The 18,575-nt window shown below is 55.7% G+C and overlaps 1 protein-coding gene across 1 annotated transcript in view; it reads left to right on the forward strand.

Moving 5' to 3' along the window:
* The first annotated feature begins 1,998 nt into the window (after window positions 1-1,998).
* Window positions 1,999-18,575, forward strand: part of WNT7A (Wnt family member 7A) — a 68,274-nt gene continuing 51,697 nt past the window's right edge. Inside the window, exons 1-2 of the mRNA XM_036867818.1 lie at window positions 1,999-2,271; window positions 6,995-7,221. Coding sequence (XP_036723713.1) covers window positions 2,201-2,271; window positions 6,995-7,221 — 298 coding nt within the window. The 5' untranslated portion in view covers window positions 1,999-2,200. The remainder of the gene's footprint in view (window positions 2,272-6,994; window positions 7,222-18,575) is intronic.

Consider the following 18,575-nt stretch of genomic DNA (forward strand, 5'->3'; position numbering starts at 1 on the left):
TTCCCCTGGTGGCTCAGGGCTGCAGAGCAGTGTTCCAGGCAACAAGATGGAAGGGGCGTTGTGGTGTTACTCTGTCACCTTACTGGGCCAAGCCCTCACCGGCCCGCCCAGACTCAAGCAGGGAGACACGGAGGACCCGCCTCTCACTGAGGGGCCACACAAAGTGAAGCCACCCATGTCTGGTACCTGGACCACAGGGTAGCTTCCTCTCTGCTCTGTCCCACTTTGCCCAGCCCTCCCCATGCCCCCCGTGGACTCTCCACAGGGCAGCCTTTGAACACACACGTCACATGAGTCCCCCTTTCTCTGACCCCTCCAACGTCTTCCCGCCAAACTCTGTGCTGAAAGCTGAGCTCCGCACGTGCCCACACAACTCTGTGGGATCCGCACGCCCCCATCTCCTCCCTCGGGCCCGCTGCCCTTCCTTCTCTTTCTGGAGCAGCCCCTGGCCCTCTTGGGGCCCCGCCCACCTCTGAGCCTTTGCACTGCCTCCTCCTTCCTGAGCTGCTGGGCCCTTGGCTCCCGTGTCCTTCAGGCCACCTCCTCACGTCTAAAATCAACCCTCCAGCCCCAGTAGTGCCTCTCCCATCACTCTGCTTTATTGTCTGCACTTGCCCCTGTGATGTCTCAAATGATACATTTGTTTACTTCTGGTCTGCTTCTTCCACCAGCTCCGAGAGCAGGACGTTGTCCTTGTTCCTCATAGTATCCACGGTGCCCACCCTGGTGCCTGGCACAGAGATCTGTGGAATGGGAATGAAGGCAAGAATAGTGGTTTTCAGGGAACGTGTATGATTTTTTTTTTTTTTTTTCCGGCTGTGCCATGCGGTTGTAGGATCTTAGTTCCCCAGACTGCGGGATTTTAGTTCCCCCAACCAGGGATCGAACCCGAGCCCCCAGCAGTGGAAGCGCGGAGTCCTAACCATTGGACCGCCAGGGAAGTCCCCACGTGTGTGTAATTTAGAAAAGCAATTCAGAAGTAATAGCCCTGGGGAGGGGTTTGTTAACTAGAATCAGGCACGCCTTGTTTCCAATCTGGCGCTGCCATTCACCAGCTGGTGACTGTGGGAAAACACCTTTGCGCCCCTGAGCCTCGATTTCTTCAGCTGAAACTTGAGTCCAACCGCCCCCTAGCTCACTGGACTGGGGTGTATATCACAGGAAGGGATCAGGACCTCTGGTCAGCCTGGACACTGTCCCCGGGAGCGAGGCGGAGCTGCACCGCCCGCCGCGCCCGCCAGGTGTCGCCGCGAGAGCGCGCTGAGCAGCCGGCTGCGCCCGGAGCCTCACGGCTGCTCGGGCGCCCCACGTCTGGGTTGCGTGCGGGGCATCCAGGCCTCAGCCCGACTCCGACTTTCCTCTAGGAGCGGGATTCCAGAGGAGGCTGTCTCACCTGGGCACCCACCTGCCTCCCCGCCTCGAATAGACGGGGGCGGGGAGGAATACTCTGAGCCAGTCGTCCCCGCTCCGCCAGTAGCCCTGCGGAAGGGGGCGCCCTCCCCTGAAGCTGGGCTGGAAGCCAAAGGGAGGGAGGAACCTGGGTGCGCCCTAACACCCCCCAGCTCCGAGCGCTCGGCCGGGCCTCGGGGACGGGGAGGCAGGCCAGGGCTAGAGGGTTCTCGGCTGTGCCCCGATTCCCGCCAACCCGAGGGCAGTCCCTGCGCGTCCGCTCGCCCAGCAAATTTACGAGTTAGCGTCGGGTGGGGCCCCTCCGGACTCCCACTGCCCCGGACCCAGCTCGGCGCCCCGGAGCCGGGAGGGGGCGCCGCGGGAGCGCGTGGGGCAAGCGCGAGCGCGCTTGGAGCAGGCGGTCCTGTCCCGCGGGCGCGGGGGCGCGGGGCGGGCGCTCCGGGGAGGCGGGTGGGGGAGGGGCGGGGGAGGGACGGGAGAAAGGAGGGAGGGGCGGGGGCGGGCGGCTGCAGCGCCCCCGCACTCTCCGCGCCTCGCACACTTGCACCGGCCGCTCGCGCGTAGCCCGGCGTCGCCCCGTGCCGCGCTCGCTCCTCCCTCCCTCCTCCCGCTCCGTGGCTCCCGCGCTCCCGGCGAGGCTCAAGCGCCGAGCGCGCGGACGGGCGCACGACAGACGGCCCCGGGAAGCCTCGGCCCGCGCCTCCCGGGCGGGCTATGTTGATTGCCCCGCCAGGGCCGGCCCGCGGGATCAGCACAGCCCGGCCCGCGGCCCCGGCGGCCAGCGGGGACTATGAACCGGAAAGCGCGGCGCTGCCTGGGCCACCTCTTTCTCAGCCTGGGCATGGTCTACCTCCGGATCGGGTAAGGGCCGCTCGCACCTCCTGCACGCGCGTCCCGGCAAAGTTGGCGTGGCTCGGGGAGGGGTTGCGCCGCCCGCGAGCCGCCGCCGGCCGCCAACTTCCTTGGCTCCTCAGAGAGGCCGGGTGGGCGCGGTGCGGGAGCGGTGGGCGCACAAAGACCCCCTCGGGCGGGAGCCCCAGGGGCGCGCACAGCTCCAGAGACACGGGCAAGGGGGACCGGCCGTCCTGAGAACGCCTGAGGCTGGAAGCCCCCCAAACCAAGGACAGCCAGTAGGGACGCTCCAGCTTGGGGGACTCTGAAGAGGGCTAGCCGCTGCAAAGGTCAGCGTCTCCCAGGGTCCCTTCAGACCAGGGATGGGAACAGCAGGTCCAGCGGAAACACCCAACCAGGACCACAGCCGCTCGCAGGGAGCTCAGCCCCCAGAGCCCGAAAGGAACTCTGTACACAGAGGCGCGGGCACAGCCGCTCCTAGTACAGGGCAGTCCCCGGGCGGCAGGCGGGGCCGGTCCGTGAACAGGGAACAGGTACCCGGAGGGAGGGACGTTCGCTGGCAAAAACACAAACCGCTGCTCAGAGCCTTGGCACCACCCGGTTTCCAAGGACCCTCAGACTCCCGGAGCCCCATCCCAGGCGAAGGGGACAGCGCCAACCACCCTAACAGACGCACACAAAGGTAGAACTAGAGATGGCCCGAGACACCCAGGGAGACAAGCTCGCAGAGCCAGCGCCAGAGAGAGGCGGGACACCCCGCCCCCTAAAACTGGGCACCCGAGGCGGCCGGCTCGCCCGCGGAGCAGCCCTCCCAGCCTCACCCCAGCCTTTCTAGGAGGTGGGGCCGGGGCGGCGCGCTGGCTGGAAGGTGGGAGGGGGCGGCTCGGGACGCGTGTTGGAGCTGCATTTGCACGGCTAGTCACCCTTTGTACTTCGGAGATAATGCGCGTGAAGCACAGGAGGTGGGGGCGGGGGCTTTAGGGATGGGTAGAGGTTCTGACGCTCAAGGGCCACCTTGGCAGGTTTCACGCAACCTGCTCCCCCAGCTCCGCTCGGGGAGAGGTCGGACTGCAGGGGCGGCGGCGATGGTGTGTGTGTGGTGGATCCTTTGTGTTTTGTCACTACCACTCCCCCGCTTCCCCACCCCGCGGCTCTGGCGCGGGGATTTCTCAAGTTGACCGGCCGTGGCGGCCAGCAGGTGCGCACAGAGCGGACCAAGCGGCTGCCAGCCCTGACCGCGGGCGGAGAGGCGGCTGCGAGGCTCGCGCGCTGCCTGCCTGCCGGTGTGTTTTAAGTGTTATTGATTCGCCCGCATCTGGGTGGCTTTTCTTTTTTTCCCCTGCTTTAATCTTCATCTTGGCCCGCGCCCCGCCGTCCCGCGCGCATCCAGCATCCAGGAAGCCGGTCGGGCTGATTGGCGCTGGCCGCGTGCAGCTTTATCTCCTTTTTAATTAGAAACGGGGCGGAGGGGCCCGGGAGGGGAGAGAGAAAGGGAAAACAACAGAAAATAACCTCCCCTGGCCGCCCCGCCCGCCCGACCTCCCGCCGGCGGCGCCGAGACCTCATAGTCCCCGCAGGGGCCCAGCTGCCCGGAGGGAGGGCGCCGGCCTTCCGCCCCGCTGCCGCCCTTTGGGGTGGGGAGAGGGCCAGGTCGGGAGGGGTTGCAGGGTGGTTTGGGGCCAGGCCCTGCCGCTGCTCTCTGTACCTCGGGTTATCCATCTGTAAAATGGGCATGGGAGGCCTTTCGGTTCCTCGGATGGATGGCGGGGCACCTGTGGTATTCTTATTTTATTTGGATAGTTCAAGTGACTCAAGCACTAGCCTTTTTGTAACAGTCAGATGCAATAATAATAACTACCACAGCAGCTCATTTATTGAGTACTGACTGTGTGCCTGACACCTTCGGAGCACTTCCCATGTTTTCACACATTTAATTTTTCAGCAGCCCTATGAGGTGAGGTCCAGTTAATATCCTCATTTTAGCGATGGGAAAACTGAAGTACAGAGAGGGGATGTAACTTGCCCAAGGTCACACAGCTACTAGGTGAAGGAAGCTTAGATGGCACCCTAGACCTGAGCTCTTAGCTGCGAGACTATGGTGCCTGTGCATTTTTTACCCCAATATATAGTTTCACTCTCTGCCAGTGTAGGGATTTCCTGGTGGTCAACTACGTGTCGAGAGGTTCCTCCTGACTTGTGGCCAGAACATCTCCACTTGACCTCTTTCTGTGCTGCGTCTTCCTGAAACATTTCAAACATCCTAGCTCCGTGTTAGACTCTCTTTGAGTGGCTGAGACGAATGACCGAGAGCTCTTGCTAGGGTCCTGTTTTAGTTCCAACACCTGCTAGCCTCCAGGCCTCAACCTCGGTGAGCCTCGGTTCTCAGCTACGCAAAGTGGATATGTGAAATGGAGATTGTGATTCCTGCCCAATAGGGCTGTTTAGAGAGGCTGAGTGGTCTAGAGTTAGTGGCAGCACCTGCCATACTGCCTTTGCATATAATAGGGATGCTGCAGAAGTTCCCGGATGCATTCAAGGCATAACTGGGGGCACCTGCTGTGTAATAGGCACTCACCCTGACTGACATTTTTGAAGCTCCACAATCCATTTAGTGAGCCAGCAGACAGCCTCCCTGTCCTCAAGGAGCTGATGGTCTAATGAGGAAGACAGGTGATAAGCACACAGGTTAAAAACAAACACATACATTAAAACATTTCAGAAGACCATGAGTAATCAAGAGTATTAAGTAAACAAAACAGAGATTGTGATGGAAAGTTAGGAAGGATGGGGTGGAGAGGCAGGTTCCCTTAGGTGGGATGGTCAGGGAGGTGACCCTTGAGGTCACTTGGACGATGGCAAGAAGCCAACCGTGTGAAGGTCAGGGGGTGAGAGAGCTTCCAGGGAGAGGGAGCAGCAAGGATCGAGGGCCCGAGGCAGGAAGAGGGCTGGTGTGTGGCAGCAGCGGCAGTTAAGTGCTTCGAGAAGAGTGGGGTCACCTCAGCTCTTGTGGTGTTGGTCAGGGGACCCTCGCCTTGAGAAATCCCAATTCCAGAACAACTTTCCACAGCTGAGCCTGGACTGGAAAGACGAGGCACTTAGCCCAGCGGCTGACCATGGCCCATGTAAAATGGGAGCTCATTATTTTAACCAGAGTGAGGTCTTCTCTTTCAAAGGATGCTTGATGACCTTTAAAGGATTATACAAAAGGAAGCTCCAGACAAGTGGACCATCTTTGTGTAAAGGGAGGGCTAGCTGCATTGTCAGGGCTACCACTGGAGCCTCTTTGGGGTTATCTTGATATTAGGAAATGGGCCCACCCTCAGGCCAGATACCCACGAGTCACACTGACGCCTCTCTTTCCCTTGTACCCTTCCCCAGCCCTCCCATCGGCTCCACCTCATCCATCAGCGAGCTGGGTCACCTCCATCTGCAGCCACCCCCACTACGGCCACCAAGGCCAAGCCACCTCTGGCCTGCCCACTCTCCCTGCTCTTGTTCTGGAGCCCCGCAGTCCTCTCCCCCGTGGGGCTGGAGGGATGGGATCCTGTCAGTAACCTGCTTCCAGCCCTTCAGTGCTTCTTGATGTACCGAGAAAGATCAGCCCTGAGCCGTCTCCTCTCCCCAGAACCCCCCCTCCCACTGAGCCCTGGTTCTGCATTGGGTTCTGTGGGTTCTTTCTGTTCCTTGGCGATCCCAAGCTTGTTCCCTTCCCAGGACTTTGCATCTTCTGTTCCCTCTGCCCAGAATACTCTTCCCCAGACCTTCCCATGGCTGGTTCCTGACCATTCAGGTCTCTGCTGCACTGTTACCTCCTCAGGGAGGCCCTCCTTGACCACTCATGCTAAAGCGGCCCCTCTCCCTTCCCTCCCAGACCCACCACTACTTGTTATCACAGCATCTTCATTTATTTTCTCTGTAGTGCATGTCACTGAATGTTGTGTTCTGTTCATTTGAGACATTTGCATGGTCTCCCTCCATAGTCCCTAGAAGGCAGGGCCTTGCCTGTCTCCCAGCATGGTGCCCGGGAGCCTGGTGCCCTGACAGGTGCCTAGTATGTACCTGTGAATGAGTTGGGAAGACAGGAACCTCGCTGCGATAGTCATAAGCGTCCTCTAGGCCAGTTATGCCTGGAGTGGGATACACATATTCCATTGGCATGCAGGAAGGAAATACTACAACTTTTATTCACAGTTGCTTTTTAAAGATTTTTAAAAAATAAAACATATACATACATACATTATGTTGTACATATATAACATGTCTGAAGAGTTCTTTTTCTTTAATCAACATCTGTGCACCCATCCCCCTTTCAGAGGCAACCGCTACGTGAAACTTGGTGGTTACCTTCGCAGTTTTACCACACAGAGATGACCCCTAAACAGTGCAGTTCCATTTTGCATGATTTTAAACTTCATCTCAATTGAATTCTCCCATAGATGCAAAGGCAACTGGCTTAGTTCATTTGACAGTATGTTTGTGACACGCATCATCTTTCTTTGTGTCTAAAAAAGAAATTAAACCTCACTAATATTGAATATACACATGGTACAAGTACCGATGGGAATTATAAATGAGTGAACGTGGATTGGGGATGCAGTATCAGAAAAGTTGAGAGACCCGTGCTGGGAGCAGTGGCAGGGGGAGGGCAGGGCTGGACACCTAGGGAGGGCCTGAAGGTGTGCCCCCCACCTTGCTGGCCTAACGCTCCGTCTCTCTGTGTCCCCTGCTCCAGTGGCTTCTCCTCGGTGGTAGCTCTGGGCGCGAGCATCATCTGTAACAAGATCCCAGGCCTGGCTCCCAGACAGCGGGCGATCTGCCAGAGCCGGCCCGACGCCATCATCGTCATAGGAGAAGGCTCGCAAATGGGCCTGGACGAGTGTCAGTTTCAGTTCCGCAATGGCCGCTGGAACTGCTCGGCGCTGGGGGAGCGCACCGTCTTCGGAAAGGAGCTCAAAGTGGGTATGTGCTCACCCAGACACCCCAAGCGGGGTCTTATAAACTATGGGGAGACCAAAATGCCACGGGAGTGCTCTGGGACCCCGTTCTCTGCCGCAGGCTGGAACGCCCTAGATATGGGATCCTGCAGGTGCCACAACTTGAATTTAGGTCTGCTGATGAGGGTCAGCTCTCCGACTGGAATCCACCACCAACTGTTTCCAGTGGAGTTGCACACCAGCAGCCAGTGGCCCAAATGCTAACTGGCTGATACAGCACTGATACTGTTTTTTAAATTGAAGCCCAAATTTAAAAACTATCTGTTTCACCTAAAAATATGAACTTCTGGCTTCTTTTGAAAAATTGGCAGATCTACGGATAGCTTACACCTGTGCCCACTTAGTTAATAATGGGCTGCAGCTGAGAACACAGCGCCCTTTAGGTGGAGCCTGGGCAGCCCATTCACTGCCACAGTCCCCACCCTTCTGCGTTGCCACCCAATCCCCTTACATGACTTGCCTGGCCACTGTGGGCATTTGAATTTCCAGCCCCTGTTTTATGGGAATGGTGTGTCGTGCACGTATACACATACAGACACGCACACAGAGTGTTGGGCCACACATTTGGTTTCCAAAGCAATTGTGAGAAAAGCCTGGTGGAAAGGGCACGGGAACAATGTTGGTTGCCAGGAGGCCCCGGTCGATGTGGGGAAGGCCATGTTGTGTGTCTTCTCGCTTGTGTGCGTCTGGACTGGGGGGCCAGGAACCCTGCAGCCTCACTGCTGAACTGAGCAGTGAACTTCCCTGAAAGTCGGGTCAGCCTCAGGTCCCTCGGCTGCAGTGGTTCACCCAGGCTGCTCGACTGCTCACAGGGCACCCCTGGGTTCTCTGTCTCCTTCAGCCCCGACATCAGCAAATCCAGTTCATGTTGAAAAGATCCACCCCAAGTCTGGCCACTGGTCCATGCCCTCACTCCCTCCCCATCGGGTCACACAGGTGGCACCTCCCAGCCTCCATCTGCCCCCGGCCATTCTGCAAACCCTCCTGCGGGCAGGGTTGTCCTTTGTAAATGGAAATCAGATCCTGTCATTTCCCTGTTAACCTCTTTGGGAGGCTCCCCCCTGGCCTCAGAATGAAATCCCAACTGCTCACTGGCCCGCCGCTGCCCTCTGTCCTCATCCGCTCCCATCTTCCTGACCCCCTTGCCCACCCAGCCTCATCCTGTTTCCCAAGCACACGGCACTGGGTCCTGCTTGGGGGCCTCGGCTCCATGCATTCCTTCTGCCTGGTATCATCTCCCACCATCCTGCGCCCCTTCCCTTGTGGTCGCTATGGTTTTCCTGCCTTCTCCTGCTCACACCCATGCCCCCTGTTTCTGGGACCCAGGCCTGGGCTCTGGCATTATTTTGAGCTGTGTCTTTGCTGACATATGAGATGTTACATATGGGGAAACTGAGGCTCAGGGGGACTTGCCCAAGGTCAGCAAAAAGTGAGTGGCAGGGTCTCCTAGGACTGGGCTGATCCCAGTATCACGCGCAGTCTTGGAGTAGCTAGCCCGTTGGTGGCATTGTAATAATGCCTGCCAGGGTGCAACAGGAGGGCTCCAGTGCAGGGAGCCCTGGGATGAAAGAGTCCCTGCTGTCCAGAAGCCCCCAGCTGCCCAGGGTTGTAGGACTGAGGGATCCGTTGCAGGCTGAGGCGGGGGAATACTGCCAGTATGCACCACCAGTTTATTTATTTATTTAAAAAAATTTTGTTTTAAATTTATTTATTTTTGGCTGCGTTGGGTCTTTGTTGCTGCGCGTGGGCTTTCTCTAGTTGCGGCGAGCGGGGGCTACTTGTCGTTTCAGTGCGTGGGCTTCTCAGTGTCGTGGCTTCTCTTGTTGCAGAGCACAGGCTCTAGGCACGTGGACTTCAGTAGTTGTGGCTCGTGGGCTCAGTAGTTGTGGCTCGTGGGCTCAGTAGTTGTGGCTCGTGGGCTCTAGAGGGCAGGCTCAGTAGTTGTGGCGCACGGGCTTAGTTGCTCTGTGGCATGTGGGATCTTCCCAGAGCAGGGCTCGAACCCGTGTCCCCTGCATTGGCAGGTGGATTCTTAACCACTGCGCCACCAGGGAAGCCCCCACCAGTTTATAATACCAGTATACACCGAGTAGGAGCAGAGGCCTGGGGCAAGGAGCATTCTTTAAGAGCAGGACGTGGGTAGGATGGCCTCAGGGGATTTAAGCAAACAGAGGCGCCAAGAAAACCCCTGGGATTGCGATGCTTAGAGCAGCAGGCCTGTGGGACCTGGAAGGGAGTGGGAGCCAGAGCCTGGAGGTGTGTGGGGTCAGGGCTCGCAGTTTCGATTTCTAGGTGGTAGGAGATATCGGGGAACTTTGAGCAGGGGCATGACTGCCAAAGTAAGGCTGCACCATATGAAATTGCCACAAGTCAGTGGTTTTAGGCCCACAGAAATAGCAATATTATATGATTCAATCTAATGGGAATTCTGGAAGAGTCATTAAAGAGTGGGTACAGAATTCATTCATTCACTCACTCATGCGTTCACCAAAAATTTCTTGAGCGCTCTCTGTGGCTGGAGGCTGCCCTTTCAGCCTCTGTGGTCAGGGAAGGCCTCTGGATTTGTGAGGGAGGTATCTGGGGGAAGACAAAAGGGACGGCAGGTGCAAAGGCCCTGAGGCAGGAATGTGCTTGGTGGTTTGACAAACAGCACGGAGGCTGGCGTGGCTGGAGTACAGAGAGGCTCAGAGGTCAGAGAAGGAGCCAGGAGGCAGACAGTGTGGCACCTGTCAGACCAAGTCCGGGGTTTGGATTTTCCTCTGGTGAGTGGAGGGGCAAGTGTGGGATTGTGGAGTCTGGTCCAGTCTTCCAGGCAGGAGGTGGCAAAGTGGTAGCAGTGGAGACCCGCTTTGGCTGTGAGCTGCCAGGATAGAGAGAGACTGACAATCTGGAGGCTGGTTAGGAAGGAGTTACCCTGGTCTGGGCTTCTCAGGTGGTGGCAGTGGGAGCAGAGGAAGGGGAGGTCAAGATGAGACCCCTGCGAGTCTGAGGAGTCACTTCCCCTCTGAGCCTTGGTTTCCTTGTGTGTCAACAGGCATCCTGCTCTAGGACAGCAAGAAGCAAGCCTCAGATTTATGCTTTCCAGGCTCTTCAACACTGCTTTGCCCTCATGGGATTGCCTCTTTCTGGGAATGACCAGCCAACTAGGGCTGCCTTGTAGGGGTGAGGGATCAGGAGTGTAGTCTTTGGGCACTCGGGCCATCAGGTCGACACTCTGGACGCAGGACACATCACCGGCCTTTGCAGAGACTTCCCAGAAGCTCCACCCCACACTTCTGCCTACTTCCCATTGGCCAGGACCTAGTCACATGACACACCTAGCTGCAAGGGAAGCTGGGAAATGTAGTCTTTTTTTAAATTCCAAGCGACTGTGAGATAAGCTAAGGGTCTGTGACGGAGAAGGAAGGAGGAGATTGACACTGGGGGGAGGCAGCAGCCCTTCATGGGTTCTGCATCCCGTGCTGAGACCCAAAGGCTCACCCTTCTCCGCCTCCTCGTGCCCAGTCCGGTCCCTGCTCTGCCTATGTTTCTGTCTCCCCTCCTGAATGTCCTCGATTTTACTGCTTAGATCTGAGGAGAGGGCCCCAGGGCAGGACCAGGCAAGGTCCTAGTGGATGCTGGAAACCGAAACCCAACTCAAGCTGCCTCAGGCGGGAAGGGGAATTGTGCATCCTCAGGAACTGAAGGTCGGGGTGCCGACTTGGGGAGCCCTGGGACGTGAGCTGGCATCAGCTTCCTCTGGGGCAGAAAGGTGTGTGTCGGGGGGGTCAACCTGCCGGCTCAGGTCCTGCAGGAAAGAGCCTGACCTTTCTGTGGAAGCGCCTGCAAGAGCCCTGGAGCTCACTCTGATTGGATCTGGGGCCTGACTTCTGGGCGTGTGTCCATCCCAAACCATCACAGGGACCACTGACAATAGGGCTGTTGTTGTCCAGGCCTGGGAGCCACACCTGCACCATCTCCCAGGGAGGGGGACTATTTGTGGGGCTTTCAGGCAGCTCGGGAGGCCGGAATGAGGACCGACTGCAGGCTGGGCGACTTCCACACACAGTCCTGGGGGCTGAAGTCCAAGATCAAGGTGCTGGCAGGGTTGGCTTCTTCTGAGGCCCCTGTGCTTGGTGTGTAGAGGGTCGCCTTCTTCCTGTGTCTTCATCTGGTCTTTCCTCTGTGCACGTGCCCTGATGTCTCTGTGTGTCCTAATCTCCTCTTCTAAGGACACCAGTCAGGTTGGAAGAGGGCTACCCGAATGGCCTCATTTTAACTTAATCACCTCTTTAAAGGTCATACCTCCAAATACAGACACATTGTGAGGTACTGAGGGTTAGGGCTGGGCATATGAATTCGAGGGGGGGGGGCCCACAATTCAGCCCATAACAAGCAGCCAGAGAGCAGCATGGTCTGCATTTTAGGGAAAAGCATATGGGGTGTGGTGGGTGCTCGGAGGTGAGATTCCCAGGTGGAAAGAGCAGATTGGACCAGTGGAGATGGCCTTGGTCTGGGTCTTGAAGGGTGGGAAGAATTTCATGGGTCAGTGAATGGGATCCCAGGCAGAGGGTACATCAGGGCAAAGACGACGTGTGATTGCTAAGCGGATGGGGAGCGGGGGTCTGCAGCCTCAGGTGAGGTGACAGGCCGGCTCTCGAGGGTCTTAAATGCCAGGGATTATGTGACCCCACGACAAGTTTATCAACTGCTAACCAGGCTCAGGGCGGCCCTCGGGGAATCAAGAAGGCGTTCACCCCACTCCAGGTTTTTCCTTTTCTTAAATAAAACAATGAACTCCCCCTTGAATCCACCACCAGCATGACAATTAGAATAAGGACTGGTAGCTTGCACCCCTTGTGAACATCCCTCAGGCAACTCCTGCTTCCGCCTCCCAAGTCACACTTTCTCTATCCTGAATCTTGATGTCTAATTTATCCTACTGATATATTGCCCAGAAGTACATTATTTAGTTTGAGTTGTGTTTAATTTTACAGGGGAAAGGCATCCCACTATAGGCAGTCTTTTGGAATTTACTTCTTTCCCCACACTATTAACAAAGCTCATCTGTGTTGTTCCTCTTAGCTGTTGTTGATTCATTTCAGCTGTGGTGAATAGACCCCATCTGTGCACCCACGCCTTGGTTGAGGGGCGTCTGGGTTGTCTCTGAGCACCTGCTCTCACAGTGCCACCGCGGGCCTCCCTGTGCGCGTCTCCCGGGGCCCACGTGTGTGCTTCTCTGGGGTATATGCTGAGGAATGGAATTGCTGGTCGCAGGGTATGAGGATGGACCTGATTTCTGCAGTGACCGTGCCACGTGCCACTCCCCCAGCCGGCAGTGTTGACCTACAGCCTCTCTAACCACACGGGACTGCCCAGACATCTTCATTTTTGCCTGGGGGATGGGTGTAAAATGCTTTGTCACTGTCCTCTTGATTTACATTTCCCTGAGAAGTCGAGTGGTTGAAATCCCTTCCTGTGTTTGCTGGCCGTGCAGGTTTACTCTTCTGTGAGTTGCCTATTCGTGCTTGTTGCCCGTTTTTCCATCCGGTTGTGTGTGGTTGTGTCACGGGTAGAAGAGCGAGGGCTGCATCAGGTGGGACCCCAGGGAGAGTGGGTCACGTGGGGCTTCACACCCCTGTCTTTCATCTTTTCGTGGAGGATCGCTGGGTGGGGGCCAGGAGCAGAGGCGGCCCTTCCTCATCCGTCACCTCATGGGTCTTCTCCATCCCCGAAAGGAGGCACGTCCGCCTACAGCTCAGCTCAGCTCAGAGCCAGGTGGAGGCTGACCAAGTCACGTGGGTGTTCTGTGGCAAGACGGAGAAGGCCGGCGAGTTCCCTGCTGCTGGAGGGGTTCTTGTTTGTGTGGTCCTGCCAGACGTGAGGTTCTTGAGGCCGCCGTGTGTTGGACAAGCTCGTTTTGTTGGTGGGCCCTGAGGCAGCCACGCGAGCCCTGGCCTCCGAGTCATGCAGCCCACCTTGTCGGGTGGCAGCAGCATTCACAGGACGTAAGACCCTAGCACCTGGTGGGTTAGGGCCCTAAGAGGATATCCCTTCACCCTTCCAGGAGGCCCATGTGCCTGTCTCCTATGAAGAGGAACTCAGGGAACTGGGGATGCTCCGGATTGTATTCCTGGCGCAGCAGGACAGGAAGATACGGAGTAGCAAGGGGAGAAGCTATTGGTCCCATTTCTCATCTGAGCTCATCATTTTGATTCCACAAAGTGTATCCCCCAGTCTGTCCACTTCTCACCACCTCCCCCATCGCCTCCTGGTTCAAATCTCCATCTTCAGAGAGTTGTCACCCAACTCCATCAGTCCCCCCCCCCACCCCCCAACCACCTGGCACCCAGCAAAGAATCTCCCCACGGTCGCTGTGACCACGGGGTCTCCCTGTGTAAAACCCTTCCTCTTGCTCTGAGAATAAAATGCCAATAGGTCCCCTGGTGCTTTGCTGACCTCCATGACCTGCATCCCGACCCCATCTCCACCCCAGCTCTGCCACCCTCTTCCCACCCTCACACGTGACTAAGTCCTTCCCACCTCAGGGCCTTTGGCCCAGCTGGTCTCTCTGCCTGGATGCTCTCCCGTCCTTCCACCCTCGGCTCACGTGGCAGCCCTTCACCAGGACCGCCTGTGTAGTGTAGACAGTACTGTGTACTGTAGACCTGTGTACTGTAGACCATCCATTCTCCAGCTACCCCTCACCTTCCATGTTTTTCTCCTCATCACTTACTACTCCAGGGCACATTCTCTATTTATTTGCTCATTTGTGCCGCCCAGAATAACAGTTCAGCCCTGCAGTTACCTGCCGGTTCTCTTCCCAGCTTCCCCATTGCCTGGCTGTGGACCAGGACCAAACGGCAATGATAATATACCCATCTTGCAGGTGTGGGCAGCTGAGATTACTTACACCCCACGAGGCACCCAGGACGTGCTTCATAAATCACAGCTATGTTATTCTTGTGTCTCTCCAGCCAGAAGGGCTCAGTAGATGTGGTGCACCCCCGGGTACTGGTGCAGACCCCCGCCCCAGCTCCTTCTGGAGCAGAGGTCAGAGCAGAAGGGCCACAGGGAGAAGCTGCTGAGCGATGGTGGGTAACCTGCACACCCCAGCATTATGCAGGCCTCCACCCAGATGCCACCTTCTCCAGGAGGCCTCCTTTGACCATCTGGCCGAGACAGCCTCCCCCGTAGGTCATGCTGTGCTGTTGTCTTTATAGCACTTACCACTTCCAGAAGTGACTTTGCATACTTTTGCAAGGCTGTGTGTGTCTGCCATCGGTCCCTGGCTGTGGGGAAGTCCGTGGAGCCTGGACCTGTCAGTCGTCTTCTCTCTGTGACCCCCAGCACCTGGCCCATGGCCTGGCACACAGTAGATGCTCAGGAAACACATGGAGAGATGCTCGCCCCCCTGGCAGGCCAGCTCCTCTCTACCTTACACGCCCAGCTGCTCTGAGCCCTCCAGGGTCTTGTTAGTCTTCTTTTTTTTTTTTTTTTTTAAAGAATTATTTATTTATTTATTTATTTATGGCGTGTTGGGTCTTCGTTTCTGTGCGAGGGCTTTCTCTAGTTGTGGCAAGCGGGGGCCACTCTTCATCGCGGTGCGCGGGCCTCTCATTCTCGCGGCCTCTCTTGTTGCGGAGCACAGGCTCCAGACGCGCAGGCTCAGTAGTTGTGGCTCACGGGCCCAGTTGCTCCGCAGCATGTGGGATCTTCCCAGACCAGGGCTCGAACCCGTGTCCCCTGCATTGGCAGGCAGATTCTCAACCACTGCGCCACCAGGAAAGCCCTCTTGTTAGTCTTCTGGTCCCAGGTCTGGGTGCACCGCACACATGGGAAGCGCTCTGTTCTCTTTGTTGAGTGAATGTTTTTCATTTCTGACCCAAAATACAAGACTGATCGTTCATTCCTGCATGTGATCATTTTGATCCCTGTCAGGCCAGCATTCTGTTAGCTCTCCTCCCACATTTGCGTTGGCTTCAAATGGGATCAAATGTTGACTAGGTCAAGGCCTAGGGGAGATCCCCCCTCCATGGCGTGACTCAAGAGGACCTGTTCCCCAGTCTGTTCAGCGGAACACTGGTCTCTACCCCTCTCCAGCCCCACCCGCTGCTCTGGGGTAAAAAGGAGGGCTCCCTGGATGATAAATTTGGGAACTCAGCATGCTATACTCCCTGCTTGAGAGAGAGCCAGTGTATTAAAAGCTCTGAAAAGTCCTGCAGACAAGAGAGCAGCTTGAGGAGGCTTCCCTGGAGGTCCACGCTCCTCTGACCTCAGACTCACTGACCATCTGGTGGAGCTGCTCTTCCAAGGCACCCACACCAGGAAACACTGCTCTGGAGACCCTCACAGATTGGCCATGCTCGTACTGTGGCTTTTGGACTAACCAGGGATCCACCAAAAGTATATTCACCCACCCCCAAGTCTAACATCCTTCCCCAAGGGCACAGCAGAGGCACATTCCAGTATCTGATATGGACGTGGACGATGAGATCTACACGAGTCAGCGTCACTCTGCAAAGTCCCTGAAATCAGCCACAAAATTCAGAATACCTGGTTTTCTATACAAGTACAGGAAAACATTCACATGTGTGTATAACATATATACAGTAATGCACCAAATATATAGAATGAAGATGCACCCTATCCAAAGTATTCATACACTATTTTTTTTAGTTCAATTTTTTTTTTTTTTTAAAGATTCCACATATACATGAGATTATACAGTATTTGTCTTTCTGTGTCTGGCGTATCTCACTTAGCATAATGCCCTCAAGGTCCATCCATGTTGTCACAAATGGCAGGATTTCCTTCTTTTTTATGGGTGAATAATATTCCATTGTACGTATATACATATATATACACATATCCTTGTGTGTGTGTGTGTGTGTGTGTGTGTGTGTATCACATCATCTTTCTCCTCGCATCTGTCAATGGGCTCAGGTTGTTTCCATGTCTTGGCTATTGTGAATAGTGCTGTGGTGAATGTGAGGATGCAAATATATTTTTGAGTTAGCATTTTCATTTTCTTTGGCTAAATACCCAGAAGTAGAATTGCTGTATGCTCGTTCTATTTTTAATTTTTTGAGGACTCTCCATATTCTTTTTCCATAATGGCTGCACCGATTTACATTCCCACACATACAGTATGTTAAATTTACTTTTCCCTGGGTGCATTTGGTTGAATTCATGCAAGTTAAGTGCTCATGGGACACCCCCCCGCCACCCACAGTGTGTCCACCCATTCATTCATTCATTCATTCATTCATTGGTCCCACAGATGTTTACTAGAATCTTCAGTGTGGTAAATGGCTGATGAATCGGCCGCAGGGTCTGCCCTCGGGGCGCTCACCGTCTGTTGGGGACAGACGCAGAGTCAGGGCTGAATGTGCTCTGAGGGGTCTGGTAGAAGAGCGGAGGGCACCGGCCGGGTGGCACTGGACTGGAGCGTGGAAGGCTGCCTGCAGGGTCACCTAAAATGGGCCGCCACAGCCCAGGAGAGGAAGGGTGTGGTGGGGATGGGCAGCCGCAGCAGGCTTGCAGGTGTGACCCAGCCAGAGCCGGGGATCCAGAGTGATCCGGGCACTGGCTCCAGGCAGGGGGGGCAGGGAGGGCAGAAAGAGGCTGGAGAGAGTAGTGGAGGCAAATCCATCCCGCAGGGTTTGCCTGGGAGGGGAGCTGTCTGAAGAGTCTCTCTCCCCTGTCTCTGGGGAGAGACAGGATGTGGGAAAATGATCAAATTCTTAGCACATATAGAAATTTGCTCTGAGTCCAGCATTATTATCAACAAAGAAATGGTGATTTCCTGATGTGCGCTCCTGGGGACGGCTGCATTCTTTTTCAAATACTCACGACCTCCTGTTTGGTACTCCCCTGTGGAATTTTTCCAGGGAAGGGCACAGATGACCTAGGATTCAGGCCCTACGGGCCACCCTCCTCTGTCTACCAGCTGGGGAACTTGGATGCATTTCTGGGCTTCTGCTCCTGTCCCGTTTCACCGCTTCTCCTCCTGAGCGGTCACTTCAGCAGCTCGCCCCTCTCCCTCGGGTGACCGGCTGGGCCCTGGATCCCAGGTCTGAGAATCCGTATGCCTCGCACAGTGGCTCCGTCTTTTCACCCGTCTCGGGCTGGGTGGGTGGATGGAGCACATGTCTGGTGAGCCAATGGCTGCTTGGAGGGATAATTTGAAGACCTTTCCGGTGAGAGACACAGAAGCGAGGGGCAGGCCAGCTCCACTTTCTCTCTGCCATTTCTTAACAATACGCCATCTTGCCGGAGCAAAAGACCTATTCTTTCCCTATTCTTGCTTAGAACGCAGCTAACAAAGGACTTTTTGTCTCGCGTGCATTTTTTTTTTTTTTTTTTGCGAGCCTCAGTTCATCCTGGGTTTTAGCTCTCCTGACACCATTCTTTGAGATGAGTCTTTTGTTAGAATGTTCTCTTGCCAGCTTTCTTATGGTCGACAGACACACACTCACACACTCCCACGCCTTCACATGCACAGTCATTCAGTCATTCAACTGTCGAGGCTTCGCAGATGAATAATCTGGGTCCTCACAACCTTGTGGGGAGAGACTGATCTTTCAATTCAACACAGAGTAAGGATGGCGAAGGTGCTGAGCCAAAAGCCGAGGAGGGGATGTCAGGAAGGCCCTCGGAGAGGGGACCCCGAGCTGTGTCTTGATGGAGACAGTTAACCAATGCCACATCTCGTAAGAGCTGCTGCGTACTGATCCCTTCCAGGTGTGGTCTTGGCTTGGTGGCTGGTGCCTTGGCTTGTTTCATCTTCCTAACGACTTTAGGAGGCAGGTGCTTTATTATTCCCATTTTACAGAGGAGGAAACCGAGGCTTTGAGAGGTCAGTCAATTCACCCCTGGTCCTTCACCCCAAGGAAGTGGAGCCAGGGTGTCAACCCAGCTTGATTGGCCCCCCAGGGCCCTGCTCTGAAACCACTGAGCTACATGGCCTCTCACCAAGCCCGTGGGAGAGGAAGGGCATTTGCCGACTGAGGGAGCAGCGTGTGGAAAGGCTTGGAGGCGGGACGGCTTGGAGGAAGGAAGGAATGCCGTGAGCATTTTTTTTTTGTAAAAGTATTTTGTTTATTAAATCAGAAAAAGAAAGATACAGTTTACATGATATCAGTCAATCATATGGCTACTTTGACTTACATTTTAATACACTCATGGTCCTATTTACTCCTCTGTACAAGTATTAAAAAAAAACTCAGGTATTTGAATAATCTTCTGTAAGTTGGTTGTTGACCCTTGGCGGGTGGCAGCAGTGTGCTCTGGCCTTCCTTGCTGGGAAGATATGCTTGGATAGAACGGAGGAGTGAG

This window comes from Balaenoptera musculus, chromosome 11 (genome assembly GCF_009873245.2).
Source record: "Balaenoptera musculus isolate JJ_BM4_2016_0621 chromosome 11, mBalMus1.pri.v3, whole genome shotgun sequence".
Lineage (NCBI taxonomy): Eukaryota > Metazoa > Chordata > Mammalia > Artiodactyla > Balaenopteridae > Balaenoptera > Balaenoptera musculus.